Below are 18,430 nucleotides of genomic sequence, written 5' to 3'. Positions count from 1 at the left end.
CATTTTTGGATCCTGCATGCAATTAAAGTAACCCCCCATGATGAGTCGATGGGTGTCTAGATCAGGGATTTCGTCCATTGTTTTCTTGACAAACTTTGCGTTATTCCAATTTGGGGCGTATATATTTACAAGAACTACTGGGGCCCCTTCCAGGGTCCCATTGACCATGACGTATCGCCCCCTGGGTCATTGCCATGAACACTACCTATGGTCAACTAATATGGTCAACTCCTCACACTAGTGTCAAAGTACGCCTGGAAAGTTTGTCCCACCCAGTTCTTCCTTACCCGCAGTCGGTCTCTCTCCAGTGCATCTCTTGTAGGAAGGCTACGTCCACCTTCAGGGTTCGTTCCATGTGCCTATCCTAATGGGGGAGTTCTGTCCACCACACCCCCACACCCCCTTTTGGGGTCAGCCGTACTCACCCTGTGGGCCACATGCAACCTGTTGTAACCAGTGCTCTACCCTCCGTCCTCTCTCCCTGCCCCCCTCCACCCACTCGCCCCCACCCCTCCCTGCCTATGTTCTACCCTCTCCTTGCCCCCCTCCTCCTTTGATTTTACCCCCGCTCTACTCCCCCCATTATCTCCCCTCTTGCTCTTTGTTTCCCCTGAAATTCTTCTTCCCCCTCCCCTCTTGCCAGGCGCTCCGGTCGACCGTGGCCTCCCCCTCCTCTGTACCTCACCACACCAGTCTGTTCGCAAGTGTAGCGGCTCACCCCAACTTTTGGATTTCCCATTCTTAACCCGGTCTAAATTCCCCCCCCCCCCCCCCCCCCCCACCCTTCACCATGGTTGGTCCTGTCCCTTTTGAATCCTTGAAGCCTCCATTTAGACTATTGCTTTTTATTGCTGTGTCCCCAGTTCATTCTTCTGAACAGATTTGTTGGCCTGCTCTTTGGGGTCAAAGTAGTACCCCTTGCCCTGGTGGGCGACGCATAGTTCCATTGTTTGACTGGATAGAGCATGCCAAACCGCACCTTGCTCTTGAACAGTGCGGGACTTGGCGATCCCTACACCTCTCAATTCTTCACAGTGATGTCTACATCTGGCTGTGGACTATATTTACCCATTGAACTACTGTGCATTCAAAACGTCTTAATTTACCTAACTTAACTACTAGTCTACGTACAGTCCACAGCTGAGTTGGAGGGTAGCCTGCTGACTGCAATGTCCTATTATCTGAGGTGACTTTGGCAGGAGTCCTCTGGAGCCCACGAGACATGGATGGACATGGCCTGCTAAAGGTGCTGCTTCGGGGCAGGTGTACCCTCCTTTGCATGACTGCTGGAGTTGGTGGGGTCACAGGCAAAGAGGATTTGAAGCGGCAGGGCACCCTTGGAGTGTCCTGGGTAGATGCTTAGTGTTTGGCAGGTGCTTTTCCACCCTTTGGAAGCCCAAGGCACCCTCCAACCTCCCTTGAGGAAAGTCCTGCCTTGTGTCGCAACTGCTGGAGTGCACCCATGGTGCGCAGGTCTAAGCACAAATCCAGCAGAACATGTTGGACTTGGGTTTCCAAGGCAGCCACCACTCTTCTCATGGATATCTGTGCTGGTGAAGGGTGCAGGTGAATGCAGTGATGCGGCTTCATTTGATGCTTCCTCTGTTTCCTCCTCTGAGATTATCTGTGGGCTGTGACTGAAGTTCTTGTTTGGCATCTTCCTCTGCCTTTTATTGCTGGAAGCTGGAATAGAGAGAAGAGATAATTAGGCGGTCTCCTGCACCTTAAATCATGAACAGTCATTGTCCATATGAACCCTCACTTACTTGTTGAGGGAAGTCGATCTCACTATCATTCAGGAACAATCTCTGTCTTCACCCGTGAGCTCTGCTGCACGCCTCTTGTGGGAGCAGAGTATCCTCAATACTGGGGTAGCCCCTCCGGTCTTCACTCTCTCCTCTCAGTTGTGGGCAATTTTGTCCTGTAGAAAGACTGATGGATTGACTTTGAGCACTATGGATGAAAGAGCATTTCAGATGCATGCATGTCTGTTGTATGTGCTATGTCTTCCCCAGTAAAAGATTAATACACCGTTTGTGTAGGAACTTACAGAAGATGATGATCTTAAAACGGCTGCAACACATTCAGTGTTGATGATTCATCTGCTGGTTGTGTGTAACATCCTTGTGAACTCTAGCCATTAGGCTGCCTCATGTCATAATACAAATACGAATCTGGAATGAGTACAAGTTTCAACTTGTTGCTAACTTTTGGTTGGTTCTTAATTTGGCTCTATTTAATCACGTTTGCTCAAGAGTCGCCAGGTATCTTTCGACACCGCCACAAGGTTCAGAACCGAATACTGATCAATGACTCGATACACCAGTTAGTAAGTTCAAAAGCAATGCTCATTTATTTACACCTGGTCAAATCTACTCATGCATAAACTCTACAAACTAAACTACCACTATGATGCACGATCAATGACCACTAAAGTGAGGTTGTAGTCCAACTGAAGGCTATAATAAGCTAGATGTTTCCCCCAGCAGCTCAGGTACAGAATGAAGGCTGCTGGGGCGGCACTGGTTCTTATACCCCGCCTAGCAGGGTGGAGCTATCATACATTCTAACCAATAGAAAGCATACAGTTTCCACCAATGGTGCTATAGCCTATCAGGTACCGTAATACCTATAATACCACACACTATTACTAAAGCCTATACTTAGCTTCGGGCGCTCACTCAGTCAGAGGAACAATAGCCGTTGCTCGGTTCTGAGGCTGCTGGGTTGAGCTGTTTACAGGGTAGCAACTAGGAGCATCTATCTCATAGCGTGCGTTGACTTGGGACTTACTTGGTCTGATGCAGCTGCTAGACAGGCCTCTCTCTTCGGTGAGAGCCAAAGCCAAAGGAGGAAGATTCTCCCTTGGATGATACCTCTTATACTGAAAAGGGCTTTGCGCTCCTTTGGGCGGGCCTTGAACTTGGCCTCAACTAATTGGGTCTTTATCAATCAGTTGTATTGATTTTACTCCAATAGAGGGGTGGTTCCGATCGCTGGGCGTGTCCTGGTGACTGTCAGTCTACTTTGTCTTAGCTTCTTCTGGCGCTGGGGAGTCTGTCCTAACATTGTGTATCTAAATGTTTCCCTTTTGTCCCCGGAGATGGCTCATTAGTATGTAGATCATTTGGTAGTTTCTGTCCTGTCTGAACGTTTAAGGTTCTAATCAACAGACAGAGCTTGCACCTGCAAGCTTCTTACCATTGTCTAATTTTCCCTGCATTCTTTGCGGGTGTCCATTTTGTAATCGGGACGTGGCCATCCCAGATGGCTACAAACTAACCCTGATGGAGCACAGCATATCATTCATTTGTTTCCTGCACTGCAGGGTGATAGTATTTTGTGTCCCATGGGCAATGACCTCCCAAATAATCTCTGCCCAGGCTGGCATGGTTAGATAGGAGGACCTTCTGCTCCCAACCCTTGGAAAGAGGATCTCCCACCTTTCCTGGATGGCCAGGAGGAGAATCCCTAGGTATGCCTCACAGAGCTGTGGAGCCATGGGTTTGTTGTGTTTGGTCACCATGGTAAAGCGGACGTTCAGCCCATAACTGACCTGCAGTGAGTGATCGTCTGTGCGAGTACCATTTAAATATGGCGGCGGGGAGTTAATGACTGGGAAGACGAATTCCTGGCCACCTTGCCATGAGATTCAATGAGCTCCATTTGATGCATAAATAATGAACTGAGAAGGAGAAACCTGACAGTGAAAATCCACCCCATGGTCCAGCAGGAATCAGGTTAATGTTCCTGCCCACCACTGTTCCTAGTCTCCAATATGGAAAATTCCAACCACGGGAACAGAGGAACAAAGGACCTTGGAGCCAGATTAGGTTGTTTGATAAGATTGTGGCTTGTCCAGTTGTGCTCTCAACTTAACCTTCCTGTCTGCCCCTCACAATAAGCACCTATGTACAGCAAGACCGTGGATATTTACATGGTTATGGACTCACAATAAGTGGTTTATGTTTCACCATACAAGCCTCCAGACTTCTCCAGGAAACACCAAATAGCTTTTACAGCACGTGACTCCGTTGTCTATCAAAAATGTACCTCCACCTTAAATAATTTCAATGACCCAGCGTCCACCGCTTTCTGGGGTAGAGAATTCCTCAGACAAACAAGTAAAAATACATTATCTCCGTATTGAAAGGGAGGCCTCTTAGTCTTAAGCTGTGTTGCCTAGTTTAGATTCCCCTCACAAGAAGAAATATTTCCCAGCATTTACCCTATTAAGTCCTCTCAGGATCTTATATATGATTCCAATAAAATCACCTCTCATTCTTCCAAGCTCCAATGGGTATTGGCCCAAATTGTTCAGTCTTTTTTCATAAGATAAGTCCATCATCCCAGGAATGAGTCGACTGACCCTTCTCTGAACTGCTTCTAACGCAATTAGACACTTTTCTTTTCAAATAAGGAGGCCAGAACTGTGCACAGTATTCCAGATGTTATCTCACCAAGGCCCTGTACAGCTGCAGTAAAACCCCACTATTTCTATATTCCATTCCATTGCAATAAATTCTTTGTGCATGCAAATGAATTTTCCAGGCATTATTGTTACACAAATTATATTTGCAAAGATTGAAATGTACATGAAAATAGTTGTAGCGTTCTAATTTGTTACCGAGGTTTTTACCTACTAATGTGATGAATTACTGCATCCTACTCCTCACAAGTAATTATCACAGGAAGGAAATCACTCAAACAGCCCTTTAAGAGCTTATAGGCAATTTCTAATTCTCCAATGGACTCCAAAGCTGCAGCCCAACATGGTCATGAAGTCACTCACTTGACATAAATGAATGACCTAATGAGAACAGATGGGGCCAGCACACTACACACTAGATTGCAGTGATTGCTTGATCAGAGCCTCAATTGAAAGATCAATTCTACTGTGGATGATAGATCCTACTGTCTGGGTCAAATAGGTCAATTATATTTTTTTAAGTAACAGTTAATCTATCCTTGCAGTTACCAGAAGTTCTTGCATCCTCAGAGCACCAGCATTATTATAACTACCCCGCTGATGCCGCAAAGCCAGACAGTAATAGTAAAAATGATAAGGAAAAAATATAAGTACAATTTATCAGCACCTTACTATTAGAACACCGCTTTCCTGCTTGTAAGAAACGTTATTACAAAATTTATTAATTGTTGTATTTATACCTTTCGTGCAGCTTGCTGAAGGCGTTTGAGAGCCCTATGACGAACTTCCCATGGATCAATAGAATAAGGATCAAATCCTGGTGTGCAGCTTGGAAACTATATGCCACAAAACAAGAAGTCAGATAACATATTTAGCCACTTTCATTGCTGATGACTGGAACCCAAGTTGATTCTTTCCTGAATTTAATTTATATATCTTAACCCCACTTGGGCATTGTTTCATAACCTTAGTATTATTAACATTATAGATGCTGATTAAGATGATTCTCGACAACTATGTGATTCAGTATTTTTGCAAAATATCTTCATAATATATAAATAATTACTACTCGGAGGTTCAATTATATAAAGTTATCAAAGACAAATATATGATAAATGAAACAAGTATAACATTTTTTTTAAACAATAAACACCATTTTCAACAGAACACAGAATGAGTACAGCATATACTAAAAACGGGGACTACAATATCCACCGTGAAGTGTTGCTCAGTAGCATAATTACAGACCGAGCTAACCAAATCCTGCAGAACACATCGGCCAGACTGACCCTACGACAAGCGGGGAATGAACTAACGCAAAGACAAAACTATTTGACCTCATCCTCACCAATCTGCCTTTCAATGATGCATCTGTCCATGACAGAATTGATAACAGGGAGCGCTGCACAGTTCTCATTCGTGGTTGTAATGTTCAGTGTTCATCAAAAGTAATTTTCCTCAGTCTTCTAAGAATCCTTGAACCCATTTCCAGCAACAAGGCCCACTTCAGGGACTCCTTCTCCCAGCCACATCAGGGCAAATCTTTCAGTGTTCTCACATTTCTATAGGTTCTGTCTCTTCTACCAGCGAATTAGCTCCCAACAACATTCTTCCCTGTCTAAAGGGAACAGCCTTTTCCCCTGCTGTATGTAATATTTGCTGCTTCTTTCTCCAGAATTCTCTCTATCTCTCTGTCCCATGTTTCTGAGTCAGCTTGCATGCTGTCTTAAGGGTATTGAATCTCTAGGAAATGATAGTTCACTTTACTATTGGTGGCTTCTTTTTTTAAATTCATTTACGGGATGTGGGTGTCGCTGGTTAGGCCAGCATTTATTGCCCATCACGAGTTACCCTTCAGAAGGTGGTAATAAGTTGCCTTCTTAAACTGCTGCAGTCCTTGAGGTATAGGTATCCCCACTGTGCTATTAGGGAGGGAGTTCCAGAATTTTGCCCCAGTGACAGTGAAGGAACAGCGATATATTTCCAAGTTGGGGTAGTGAGTGACTTGGAGGGGAACCTCCAGTTGGTGGGGTTCCCAGGTATCTGCTGCACTTGTCCTTCTAGAGGGTATTGGTCGTGGGTTTGGAAGGTGCTGTGTAAGGAACCTTGGTGAGTTACTGCAGTGCATCTTGTAGATGGTACACAAGGCTGCCACTGTTCATCGGTAATGCTTGGTTGGTTCGGTTTGGTTTATTGTCATGTGTACCGAGGTAAAATAAAAAGTATTGTTCTGCGTGCAGCTCAAACAGATCATTCCAGACATGAAAAGAAAATACATAATAGGGCAAACATAAATACACAATGTAAATATATAGACGCAGGTATTGTATGAAGCATAGAGTGTAGTACTACTCAGTAGAGAAGATGTGTGAAGAGATCAGATCATCAATAATCCATCAGTGTTACCTGTTGCAGGAAATCTTCTTTCCCATTTTGCATTGTTTGTGCAACTTTTCCATATCATGGGTTAGAAAATTGTATTTGGTTTGGTCAGTTTAACTTCACAAAAACATTACTGGGGCCTGTTGTCAGAAATTACCACATTTCTTGGGGAACACACCTGATGATAGATAAACAGTTGGAGAAGTTTGCATTTTCCATACTGCTTTTTTTCCTATCTCACAGGAAATTACCAACCCAAGTCACAAATTTGATTTCATTTACTTTCATTTTTACTAATCTTTATGGAGAATGGTCTTAAATGTCTTCTATAAATCCATAAAGGTGACTTCCATGGAGATCCCAATCCACCTCCTATACTGACACTGGTGTGCGACCTCAAAAGAGTGAGAGAGTTTGGTGAGCTGAGGGAAACTTAAATATCTTTCTAAAAATCTGATATTGTTTATATTTAACATTTAATATTTAACTTCAAGTACTATTTAAATTCTAATTCTCATCCAGGGACCTAAGCAGGGAGATAGTAGCTATCCGTTAGCAGTAGCTGTAATAGTTCATTAAGAAAACTGAGCTGAGGGATGTGAGTGAGGAGAGGAGGGAGGTACTCCTTTGCTTTATCTAAGTTTTCCACTCTGTAGGAATTGATTCTTTCCCAACTAAAGGGGAAGAAGTGAGCTGCTTGGCAATGTTTATAAATATGAAGCTTTGACTGACAGCTATTGGACGACTGCAAACAACCACGATGTGGAGATGCCAGCATTGGATTGGGGTGGGCACAGTAAGAAGTCTTACAGCACCAGGATAAAGTCCAACAGATTTATTTCAAATCACTAGCTTTCAGGGCGCAGCTCCTTCCTCAAGTGAATTCACCTGAGGAAGGAGCTGTGCTCCGAAAGCTAATGATTCGAAACAAGTCTGTTGGACTTTAACCTGGTGTTGTAAGGCTTCTTACTGTGCCCACTTCAAACACAATTAAATGCTTTTCAATCACATCCCTTCATGGTTGAGTGATTTTTAAGTGGTCAGCTAGAAATTGACAGCACTTAAATCTGTTTGAAGTGGTCCAGGAGCTGTCAATCAAAGCTTGATGTTGATAAGCATTACCTTAGAACAATGCTGACAGATGGGGTTTGTGGAAGCTGTCAATCACAGTCTAGTAAAATCAATATCAAAGAGAAATTAATGAATGGCTTGCAGATTAAAGATCTGAGGGAGTTAAACACAGCTGACTGGGTTTCTCTTTCTAAGCATTGACAAGTGCTGTTTTCTGTGTCTGAGTCAGTAAGTGTATTGCCTGGGTGAGTGTTAAAGCAGTCATTTTTTCATTGCCTGTCTACCTGGACTGCTCTCTAGCTTCCAGACAGTGGTCTCTCTTCGGGGGCTTCCTAACAAGGGTCACTTTTCTGGGAGGTCTGTGGGGGTATTTTTATTTAGGGGGCCTCTGTGGGTGGTTACTTGATTTAAGGGGTCTCAAAGGGGTTTCTATCTCTGGGGGTCTTTTTATTTATGGAGTTCCTTATTTAGGGGGTATCTGGGGGATTTCTTTATTTAATGAGTCTCTGGGGGGGATTCCTTATTTGTGGTCTCTGGGGGTCTCGTTATTTAGGGCGTTTCTGGTGGGGAGCCCTCAGATGGACTTTGGGGGCAACTCCCTTAAAGAATTACCTTTTGGCCCACCGCGAGGTCCACCGCGACAGGGCCACGCTTCTCAGGACCAGCAATCATTCTCGCCCATGTGATACCTGGCCCAGGCGAGCAGAGAATCACAAGGACCTGGAGACTATGGTTCCCAGCCTGTTAAATGGATGCAAATGGATCTTAATGACACATCTGTATCCTCCCAAGGCACAGAACACGAACCTTGATCCAGATACCAATGGGGGGGGCCAGAGCATTTGATCCCATTTTCTTCATGATGCTGGATCTCCGCCTCATTGACAACTCTGCTACCAGTGGCACGTGGAGGATAATTTTGCCCCTTGACTGTAGAAATTAGCATGTGTATTCCTCCATTGATCTCTTAGTTGGCTAGCTAAGTTCTTTCTGCTAATAGGGTAACTTACACCTGAAACTGTCAAGATGCCTGCTAAACACGTTACTGGGAAAGTCGTATTTCATCATGCCCTTTGAATACTGGCTACTGCTGTTGCTAGGCAGATTTCTACCTATTGCTGAGCAGATTACATCCTTTCATACCATGTTAAATTTGTTTTACTGCTGTTACTGGCAGATCCAGGATATAAGAACGTAGGGTTGAGATACAATCAGATGAGCCATGATCTTATTGAATCGCAGATCAGACCCGAAGGGATGAGTGGCATATTCCTGCTCTTAATTTGTATGTTCATATGTATGCATCTATGTTCATAGGTTATTTAATTTAGCTAAAGGTGATCCAGCCTTACACTACAAGAGGACTCTTATGGATGTTGAGTGACATACTAAATGGGATGCATTCAACTGGGTGCCAGAGTCTTTGCACTGCACCCCCTCCTCATCGTTGTCTTAAAGGGTGACCATGTATTTTTAAACAGTGACCTCTAGACCTAAAACCTCCCATTGGAGGAAGCATTCTCTCCACATCCACCCTGTCAAGACCCCTGAGGATCTTACATGCTTCAATCAAGTTGTCTCTTACTCTTGTAAATTCTGGCAGATACAAGTCCATCTTGTCCAACTTTTCCTCATTAGACAACCCACCCACTCCAGGTATTATATAGTTATATTAGTCATATTGTTGCGTGGTCTTTTGGAACATGTTTTAATTGACTTTGGGGCAAAGAAAATATTTCCCAGAACTCCTTTCCTCCCAAATTGGCTCAGGATTTTATGTTTTAATCATTTTTTTGTTTCTCTCGGGTGATTGTATGGCTGCTAGTCGATGGAATTATTTTGGTTGATGAGACTTAACTGCAGAATTAAATAATGAACAAAAATGGAAAACGGTCATGAACTTAAAACCTGGTCAGAATCTTGTCAAAGTAGTCCCCTTTTGGACCATTTTTAGGTTTTTAAAGCAGACTCCTCATTGTTTGCTCCTTGTGCTTACTCCTTACCAGGGCCTGCCTCCAGGTTCCCTGGCCAATTGGGGAGGGACGACAGGATAGCATACTGATTCTGTCAAAGGAAGCATTTTGAATTAAAGGGCGGACAGCCACGTTTCAAATAATTTCACCGGCATTCATATTTTTCAGGTTGTAGGAACTGCAGGATGCAGAGGAGGCCAAGGCTGCGGTGAAGGCAGTTGGTGCTGTTGCTGGGATTGTTCCTCCTGCAGCTGTTGGCCAAGGTCTGGTCTCAGTGCATGTGCAGCTGCTCCCATCCCATTATGAAAGCTGGCAGCAGGAGTTGGCATGCCAGATGGGTGAAATACCTTCCGAGCTGTGGACAATCACCTGTCGAGGAAGAGGTCGAGCGAGGGAACCATGGTTTACTAAAGTAGTTGAATCACTTCTCAACAGGAAGAAGGAGGCTTATGTAAAGATGAGACGTGAAGGTTCAGTTAGGGCGCTTGAGAGTTACAAGTTAGCTCGGAAGGACCTAAAGAGAGAGCTAATAAAAACTAGGAGGGGACATGAGAAGTCCTTGGCAGGTAGGATCAAGGAAAATCCTAAAGCTTTCTATAGGTATGTCAGGAATAAAAGAATGATTAGGGTAAGAGTAGGGCCAGTCAAGGACAGTAGTGGGAAGCTGTGCGTGGAGTCCGAGGAGGTAGGAGAGGCGCTAAATGAATATGTTTCGTCAGTATTCATGCAGGAAAAAGACAATATTGTCGAGGAGAATACTGAGATACAGGCTACTAGACGGGATTGAGGTTCATAAAGAGGAGGTATTAGCAATTCTGGAAAGTATGAAAATAGATACGTCCCCTGGGCCGGATGGGATTTATCCTAGGATTCTCTGGGAAGCTAGGGAGTAGATTGTAGAGCCTTTGGCTTTGGTCTTTATGTTGTCATTGTCTACAGGAATAGTGCCAGAAGACTGGAGGACAGCAAATGTTATTCCCTTGTTCAAGAAGGGGAGTAGAGACAACCCTGGTAACTATAGACCAGTGAGACGTACTTCTGTTGTGGGCAAAATCTTGGAAAGGATTATAAGAGATTGGATTTATAATCATCTAGAAAGGAATAATTTGATTAGGGATAGTCAACACGGTTTTGTAAAGGGTAGGTCGTGCCTCACAAACCTTATTGAGTTCTTTGAGAAGGTGACCAAACAGGTGGACGAGGTTAAAGCAGTTGATGTGGTGTATATGGATTTCAGTAAAGTGTTTGATAAAGTTCCCCACGGTAGGGTATTGCAGAAAATACAGAGGCATGGGATTGAGGGTGATTTAGCGGTTTGGATGAGTAATTGGCTAGCTGTAAGAAGACAGAGGGTGGTGGTTGATGGGAAATGCTCAGCCTGGAATTCAGTTACTAGTGGTGTACCACAAGGATCTATTTTGGGGCCACTGCTGTTTGTCATTTTTATAAATGACTTGGAGGAGGGCGTAGAAGGATGGATGAGTAAATTTGTGGATGACACTAAAGTCGGTGGAGTTGTGGACAGTGCAGAAGGATGTTGCAGGTTACAGAGGGACATAGATAAGCTGCAGAGCTGGGCTGAGAAGTGGCAAATGGAGTTTAATGCAGGAAAGTGTGAGGTGATTCATTTTGGAAGGAGTAACAAGAATACAGACTACTGGGCTAATGGTAAGATTCTTGGTAGTGTGGATGAGCAGAGAGATCTTGGTGTCCATGTACATAGATCCCGGAAAGTTGCCACCCAGGTTGATATGGTTGTTAAGAAGGCGTACGGTGTGTTAGCTTTTAATGGTAGAGGGATTGCGTTTTGGAGCCATGAGTCATATTGCAGCTGTACAAAACTCTGGTGCGGCCGCATTTGGAGTATTGCGTGCAGTTCTGTTCGACGCATTATAGGAAGGATGTGGATGCATTGGAAAGGGTGCAGAGGAGATTTACCAGGATGTTGCCTGGTATGGAGGGAAGATCTTATGAGGAAAGGCTGAAGGACTTGAGGCTGTTTTCGTTAGGGAGAAGAAGGTTAAGAGGTGACTTAATAGAGGCATACAAGATGAACAGAGGATTAGATAGGGTGAACAGTGAGAGCCTTTTTCCTCAGATGGTGATGGCTAGAACGAGGGAACATAGCTTTAAATTGATATTTAGGAGATAGATATAGGACAGATGTCAGAGGTAGGTTCTTTACTCACAGGGTAGTAAAGGCGTGGAATGCCCTGCCTGCAACAGTAGTGGACTCGCCAACATTAAGGGCATTAAAATGGTCATTGGATAAACATACGGATGATACTGGAATAGTGTAGATGGGCTTTAGATTGGTTTCACAGGTCGACGCAACATCGAGGACCGAAGGGCCTGTACTGCGCTGTAATGTTCTATGTTCTATGTCAAGCATCTATCTGAAAGAAGAATTTCTTTGAACATCAGTCTCAATAGCCATGGCTGGAGCTATTCAATTCAAGTTCTCAAAGCTTTAAAAGCTTGCCGGTTGCACTGAAAAAACTTTTTCCACGAGGTACACACCTCAGTAACCATAGTCTGCTGCTGACAGGTTGAGAAATTCAGGATTCAGTGTTACAACAGCTAATAATTAGCTTCTGTACCACCTCAAGCACTGCTTAAATACTTAGCTGCCAGATCAAAGATGGTTTCCTGTTCTCCCTCAATCCTGTCCTGCAGAAAACCAGCAGGGAGCTGGGATCATGTGAGAAACATTACCTGCCTCAATTTCTGGAACATTCCCATGCTGCTTGTCCCTAAATCCACTTCCAGCAGCCTTCAAAATGCCCCTGTTAATTCTGTTTCTCTTTCCACAAGTTCTTGCCAGTCTGGCTGAGTATTTACAGCATTTTCTGTTTTATTTCAAATAATTACTTACTTTCTTGGAAGCTATCATGATCATTCCAAGGCATTCATCTTGCCTCCTTCTTTCTGCTAGAAAAGCAAGTGTCTGCATGGATATTCTTTCTCTGCCAGCAGGTCTCACTATCTTCCTGTAAATTTTTATTTCCTCACAACCGAACACATTTTCAGAATTATCAAAGAATCTCCGTCTTTCCCTTTGTAGGACCAGGGATCTAATTTCCATATTATTGTGGTATTTAATTGTGAATGCTGTGCTCCTTTCCGGTTAGTTTCTAATTTTGTTTGTGTGATTGGATTGATTTACTTAATGGAAACAGTGGATGACATCCGTTCTTCCTCAAAGCTAATTAACAATCTGACAAAGTGCACTCCTGTTTACTGGTTGAGACAAAAATAAATCAGAAGTCTTGGAATATTTTGCATAATGTTAAATGAGAAAACAGAACTCACCTGTCCAATGCCTCGTAGAACACGATTAAATGAAGCCACTGTTTTCTGTCTTTGACATTCTCTTTCTGGAATGGGCACATCTAGATGCACCTATAAAGTAAAAACATTAATGTTATTATGTTAGCTGGACATAAGAATAACCTATATTAGTGTCACAAGTAGGCTTACATTAACAGAAGCGAGATTGGAGACAATTGAAGGCTTTATTACACTAGATGTTTCCCCCAGCAGCGCAGGTACAGAAGGCAGCTGCTGGGGAGACACGGGCTCTTATACTCCGCCTTACTGGGCGGAACCAGCAGGCAGGCTTAACCAATGAAAATAGTACTTCAGCCTCTTCAGCAGCTTCATCGCCTCTAGACGGGACCGGTGGGAGGACCGATCCACCTGGGAAGGGGGCGGCTGTGGGGTGCGCCGCTGGGAGGGAGGGTGTGATTGGTGGTGGGTGTGTGTGGGGATCCAGCGGGCGCCAGGTCCCATAGGGAGACTGGATCCTGTCGGCCGTCGGGGTACGCCAGGCATACTGAGGGTTAGCGTGGAGGAGATGGACCCTTTCGACCAATGGGTCCGACTTGTGCGCCCGCACGTGTTTGCGGAGCAGGATGGGTCCAGGAGCTGCCAGCCAGGTTGGGAGCGAGGTCCCGGAGGAGGACTTCCTAGAGAAGACAAGGAGACGTTCGTGAGGTGTTTGGTTGGTCGTGGTACACAGCAGTGATCGGATGGAGGTGAGGGCATCCGGGAGGACCTCCTGCCAGCGGGAGACTGGGAGATTCCTGGACCGTAGGGCCAGTAGGACGGTCTTCCAGACCGTTCCGTTCTCCCTCTCTACCTGTCCGTTTCCCCGGGGGTTGTAACTGGTCGTCCTGCTCGAGGCAATGCCCTTGCTGAGCAGGAATTGACGCAATTCGTTGCTCATAAAGGAAGACCCCCTATCGCTGTGTATGTAGGCGGGGAAACCGAACAGCGTAAAGATACTGTGGAGGGCTTTTATGATGGTGGCTGCGGTCATGTCGGGGCAGGGAATGGCGAATGGGAAACGGGAGTACTCATCAATCAGGTTCAGGAAGTATGTGTTGCGGTTGGTGGAGGGAAGGGGCCCTTTGAAGTCCATACTGAGGCATTCAAAAGGGACGGGAAGCCTTTTTCAGGTGCGCTTTCTCTGGCCTGTAGAAGTGTGGCTTTCACTCTGCCCAGATTTGGCAGTTCCTGGTGGCTCTCCTGACCTCCTCGATGGAGTAGGGCAGGTTGCGGGTTTTAATGAAATGGAAGAATCGAGTGACCCCCGGGTGGCAGTGGTCCTCGTGAGGGCTCGGAGGCGGTCCACTTGTGCGTTGGCACATGTGCCGCGGATAGGGCATCAGGAGGCTCGTTTAGCTTCACGGGACGATATAAAATCTCATATTTGTAGGTGGAGAGTTCGATCCTCCACCGTAAGATCTTGTCATTCTTTATCTTGCCCCGCTGTGCATTATCGAACATGAAGGCCACCGACCGTTGATCAGTGAGGAGAGTGAATCTCCTGCCGGCCAGGTAATGCCTCCAATGGCGCACACCTTCTACTATGGCCTGGGCCTCCTTTTCAACTGAGGAATGGCGGATTTCTGAAGCGTGGAGGGTGCGTGAGAAGAAGGCCACGGGTCTGCCCGCTTGGTTGAGGGTGGCCGCCAGAGCTACGTCGGACGCGTCGCTCTCGACTTGGAAGGGGGGGGGGAACTCGTCGGTGGCGTGCATCATGGCCTTTGTGATGTCCGCTTTGATGCAGCTGAAGGCCTGGCGGGCCTCTGTCGACAGAGGAAAAAACGTGGATTGGATTAGCGGGCGGGCCTTGTCCGCATAGTTGGGGACCCACTGGGCATAGTAAGAGAAAAATCCCAGGCAGCGTTTCAGGGCCTTGGAGCACTGAGGGAGGGGGAACTCCATGAGGGGACGCATGCGTTCAGGGTCTGGGCCTATAACTCCTTCAGGCACTACGTAGCCGAGGATGGCTAGACGGTCGGTGCTGAACACGCATTTATCCTTGTTATATGTGAGATTAAGGATTTTTGCGGTATGGAGGAATTTTCGGAGGTTGGTTTCGTGGTCCTGCTGATCGTGGCCGCAGATGGTGACATTATTGAGGTACGGAAACGTGGCCCGCAAACCGTACCGGTCAACCATTCGGTCCATCTCTCGTTGGAAGACCGAGACTCCATTAGTGACACCAAAGCGAACCCTTAGGAAGTGGTAGAGCTGCCCATCTGCTTCGAAAGCAGTGTATTTGTGGTCGCTAGGGCGGATGGGGAGCTGGTGGTAGGCGGACTTTAGATCCACCGTGGAAAAGACCTTGTACTGTGCGATCCTGTTGACCAGATCGGATATGCGGGGGAGACTGTACTCGTCAAGCTGCGTATACCTTAATGGTCTGGCTATAATCGATGACCATCCAATGCTTCTCCCTGGTCTTTACCACTACTTGAGCTCTCCAGGGACTGTTGCTAGCCTCAATGACACCTTTCCTCAGTAATCGCTGGACCTCCGACCTAATAAAGGTCCGGTCCTGGGCACTGTACCGTCTGCTCCTGGTGGCGATGGGTTTGCAATCCGGGGTGAGGTTCGCAAACAGGGAAGGCGGATCGACCTTGAGGGTCGCGAGGCTGCAGACAGGGAGGGGGGAGTATAGGGCCACCGAATTTAAAGGTTAAGCTTTGGAGGTTGCATTGAAGATTTAACCCGAGGAGTGTGGAGGTGGGGAAGGACGTAGAGCCGGTAATTTTTAAACTCCCTTCCCTGGACTGTCAGGTTCGCTATGCAGAACCCCTTGATCTCCACTGAATGAGACCCAGAGGCCAGGGAGATTTTTTGGTTAACTGGGTGAATGGGAAGAGAACAGCGCCTTACCGTGTTGGGGTGTATGAAGCTCTCCGTGCTCCCAGAGTTGATCAGACAGGATGTTTCATGCCCATTGATGAGCACGGTCGTTGTTGCAGCCGAGAGTGTTCGGGGCCGAGACTGGTCCAGAGTCACCGAGGCTAGACGTGGCAGAAGTTGGATGTTCTCCTCGGGCGGTGTGTGCTCATCCGAGTCGGGGTCCTGAGAGTCCAGCCAAGATGGCGCCGCCCACTGGTCGCACATGGCTGGGGCTGCACAAGATGGCGGCGCCCATCCATCACACGTGGTGTCCGAGAGACAAGATGGCAGCGCCTGGAGGCCACACGTGGCCCTGAAGGAGGAAGATGGCGGCGTCCGCTGGCCGCACATGGCCCGTGGAGAGGGTCGTGGTGGCGGTCCCGATTCGCCTCCGGTGACCGCAGCAATCGCCCAGGCCTGGGGGGGGGTCCTTTATAATAATACTTTACAAAGTGGCTTTTTTTGCCCCTCCTTTGCAGAGGGGTGAGCGGGCTGGACAGCACTGTCGCGGGTGCTTAGCTTGCCCTCAAAAATAGCAGCGTGGCCCCCCGGGATTGCCTGGCAGTCTCGCAGCACAAGCTTGTGGGGGATGGGGGATGCATCGGAGTCGGTCGCGGGGGGGTTCCACGCTGCCCAAAGGGCTGGCGCGCGGTCGGGGACGTAAGCGCGGGCGTTTTGGGAGGCCACGTCCAGGGAGCTAGCAAGGGCCCGTGCCTCCTTGAGGCCTAGTGTCTCTTTCTCCAACAATCGCTGGCGGATTTGGGAGGATAACATACCTGCAACAAATGCGTCCCGGATCAAAAGTTCTGTGTGGTTGCTGGCCGAAACGTGCAGGCAGTTACAGTTCCTCCCCAACACCAGGAGCGCACGGTAGAACTCCTCCAGTGATTCCCCAGGGATTTGTTGCCTCATTACTAGTAGATGTCGGGCGTAGACCTGGTTTACAGGGCAAACATAGTGTCCTTTCAGCAGATTCATTGCGGCCTCGAAATCGTCTGCGTCCTCGATGAGAGTGTAAATCTCTGGGCTCACCCTCGAGTGCAGAACTTGCATTTTCTGGTCCTCCGTGGGTGTAATTGTGGCCGTCATGAGATATCCATTGAAACACGGCAGCCAGTGCTTGAAGGTTGCCGCTGGGTTTGCCGCGTGGGGGCTGAGTTGCAGACACTCAGGCTTGATTCAGAGCTCCATTCTTTAAAATCTAGTGTAATAAGTTGATGCTCGATCAATAACTCCAGAAGCGAGATTGGAGACAATTGAAGGCTTTATTGCACTAGATGTATCCCCCAGCAGCGCAGCTACAGAAAGCAGCTGCTGGGGAGACACGGGCTCTTATACTCCGCCTTACTGGGTGGAACCAGCAGGCAGGCTTAACCAATAAAAACATTACCTCCTACACCAATGGTCTTACAGCATTACAGGGTACCGTAATACCTCTAATATCGACTACTACACTGCAATGAAGTTACTGTGAAAATCCCCAGTCGCCACACTACGGTGCCTGTTTGGGTACACAGTGGGAGAATTCAGTGAGTCCAAGTCACCTAACAAGCATGTCTTTCGGGAGTTTGTGGGAGGAAACCAGAGCACCCGGAGGAAACCCACACAGACATGGACAGAACGTGCAGTCTCCACATCAACTGAAAAACACATTTCACATTAATTCTGAATGGAGTCACCTTATAAATGCAAAATTAAAGCATAACTAGTTAATTTTTTTTCTGTATTGGACTTGCGGTGGCGTAATCATAGAATCACAGAATTTACAGTGCAGAAGGAGGCCATTCGGCCCATCGGGTCTGCACCGGCTTCAGGAAAGAGCACCCCACTTAAGCTCACACCTCCACCCTGTCCCCGTAAATCAGTAACCCCACCTAACCCAAGAGCAATTTAGCATGGCCAATCCACCTAACCTGCACGTCTTTGGACTGTGAGAAGAAACCGGAGCACTCAGAGGAAACCCACGCAGACGCGGGGAGAACGTGCAGACTTCGCACAGACAGTTACCCAAGGCAGGAATCGAACCTGGGACCCTGGAGCTGTGAAGCAAATGTGCTAACCACTGTGCTACTGTGTCACCCCAAATGTAGGGGGAAGACCCGCACGGGTGGCTCCCGCTATAAAACTATGGGTGGGATTCTCTGTCAGCGAGATACTGCACTTCGCCGGCAGCGCACTCACACCCGCGGATTTCCCAAAGGCGTGGGGGTGCCCACAATGTGAAACCCCATTGACTGACTGCTGGGACGGAGGTTCCTGCAGCCGCGGGGGCAGGCCGCACCCAAAAACGGGTGCAGCAGATGGAGAATCCTGCCCTGTATTTTTTGCCTCTTCTTCTTAGTATCAGGGGGTGTTTTCTTTTGAAAATCCATATAGT

At 46.9% G+C, this 18,430-nt stretch overlaps 1 protein-coding gene across 3 annotated transcripts in view; it reads right to left on the bottom strand.

Annotated features, from left to right (window-relative positions):
* cfap221 (cilia and flagella associated protein 221) overlaps nucleotides 1-18,430 on the bottom strand; it is a 287,241-nt gene that overhangs the window by 84,280 nt on the left and 184,531 nt on the right. For all 3 annotated transcript variants that reach the window (XM_072473164.1, XM_072473166.1, XM_072473165.1), the window contains 2 exons: nucleotides 13,168-13,257; nucleotides 5,170-5,265 (listed from right to left, as the gene is read on the bottom strand). In XM_072473164.1, coding sequence (XP_072329265.1) covers nucleotides 5,170-5,265; nucleotides 13,168-13,257 — 186 coding nt within the window. The remainder of the gene's footprint in view (nucleotides 1-5,169; nucleotides 5,266-13,167; nucleotides 13,258-18,430) is intronic.

Source organism: Scyliorhinus torazame, chromosome 2 (assembly GCF_047496885.1).
Source record: "Scyliorhinus torazame isolate Kashiwa2021f chromosome 2, sScyTor2.1, whole genome shotgun sequence".
Lineage (NCBI taxonomy): Eukaryota > Metazoa > Chordata > Chondrichthyes > Carcharhiniformes > Scyliorhinidae > Scyliorhinus > Scyliorhinus torazame.
This window is presented reverse-complemented; position numbering and strand designations above follow the sequence as displayed.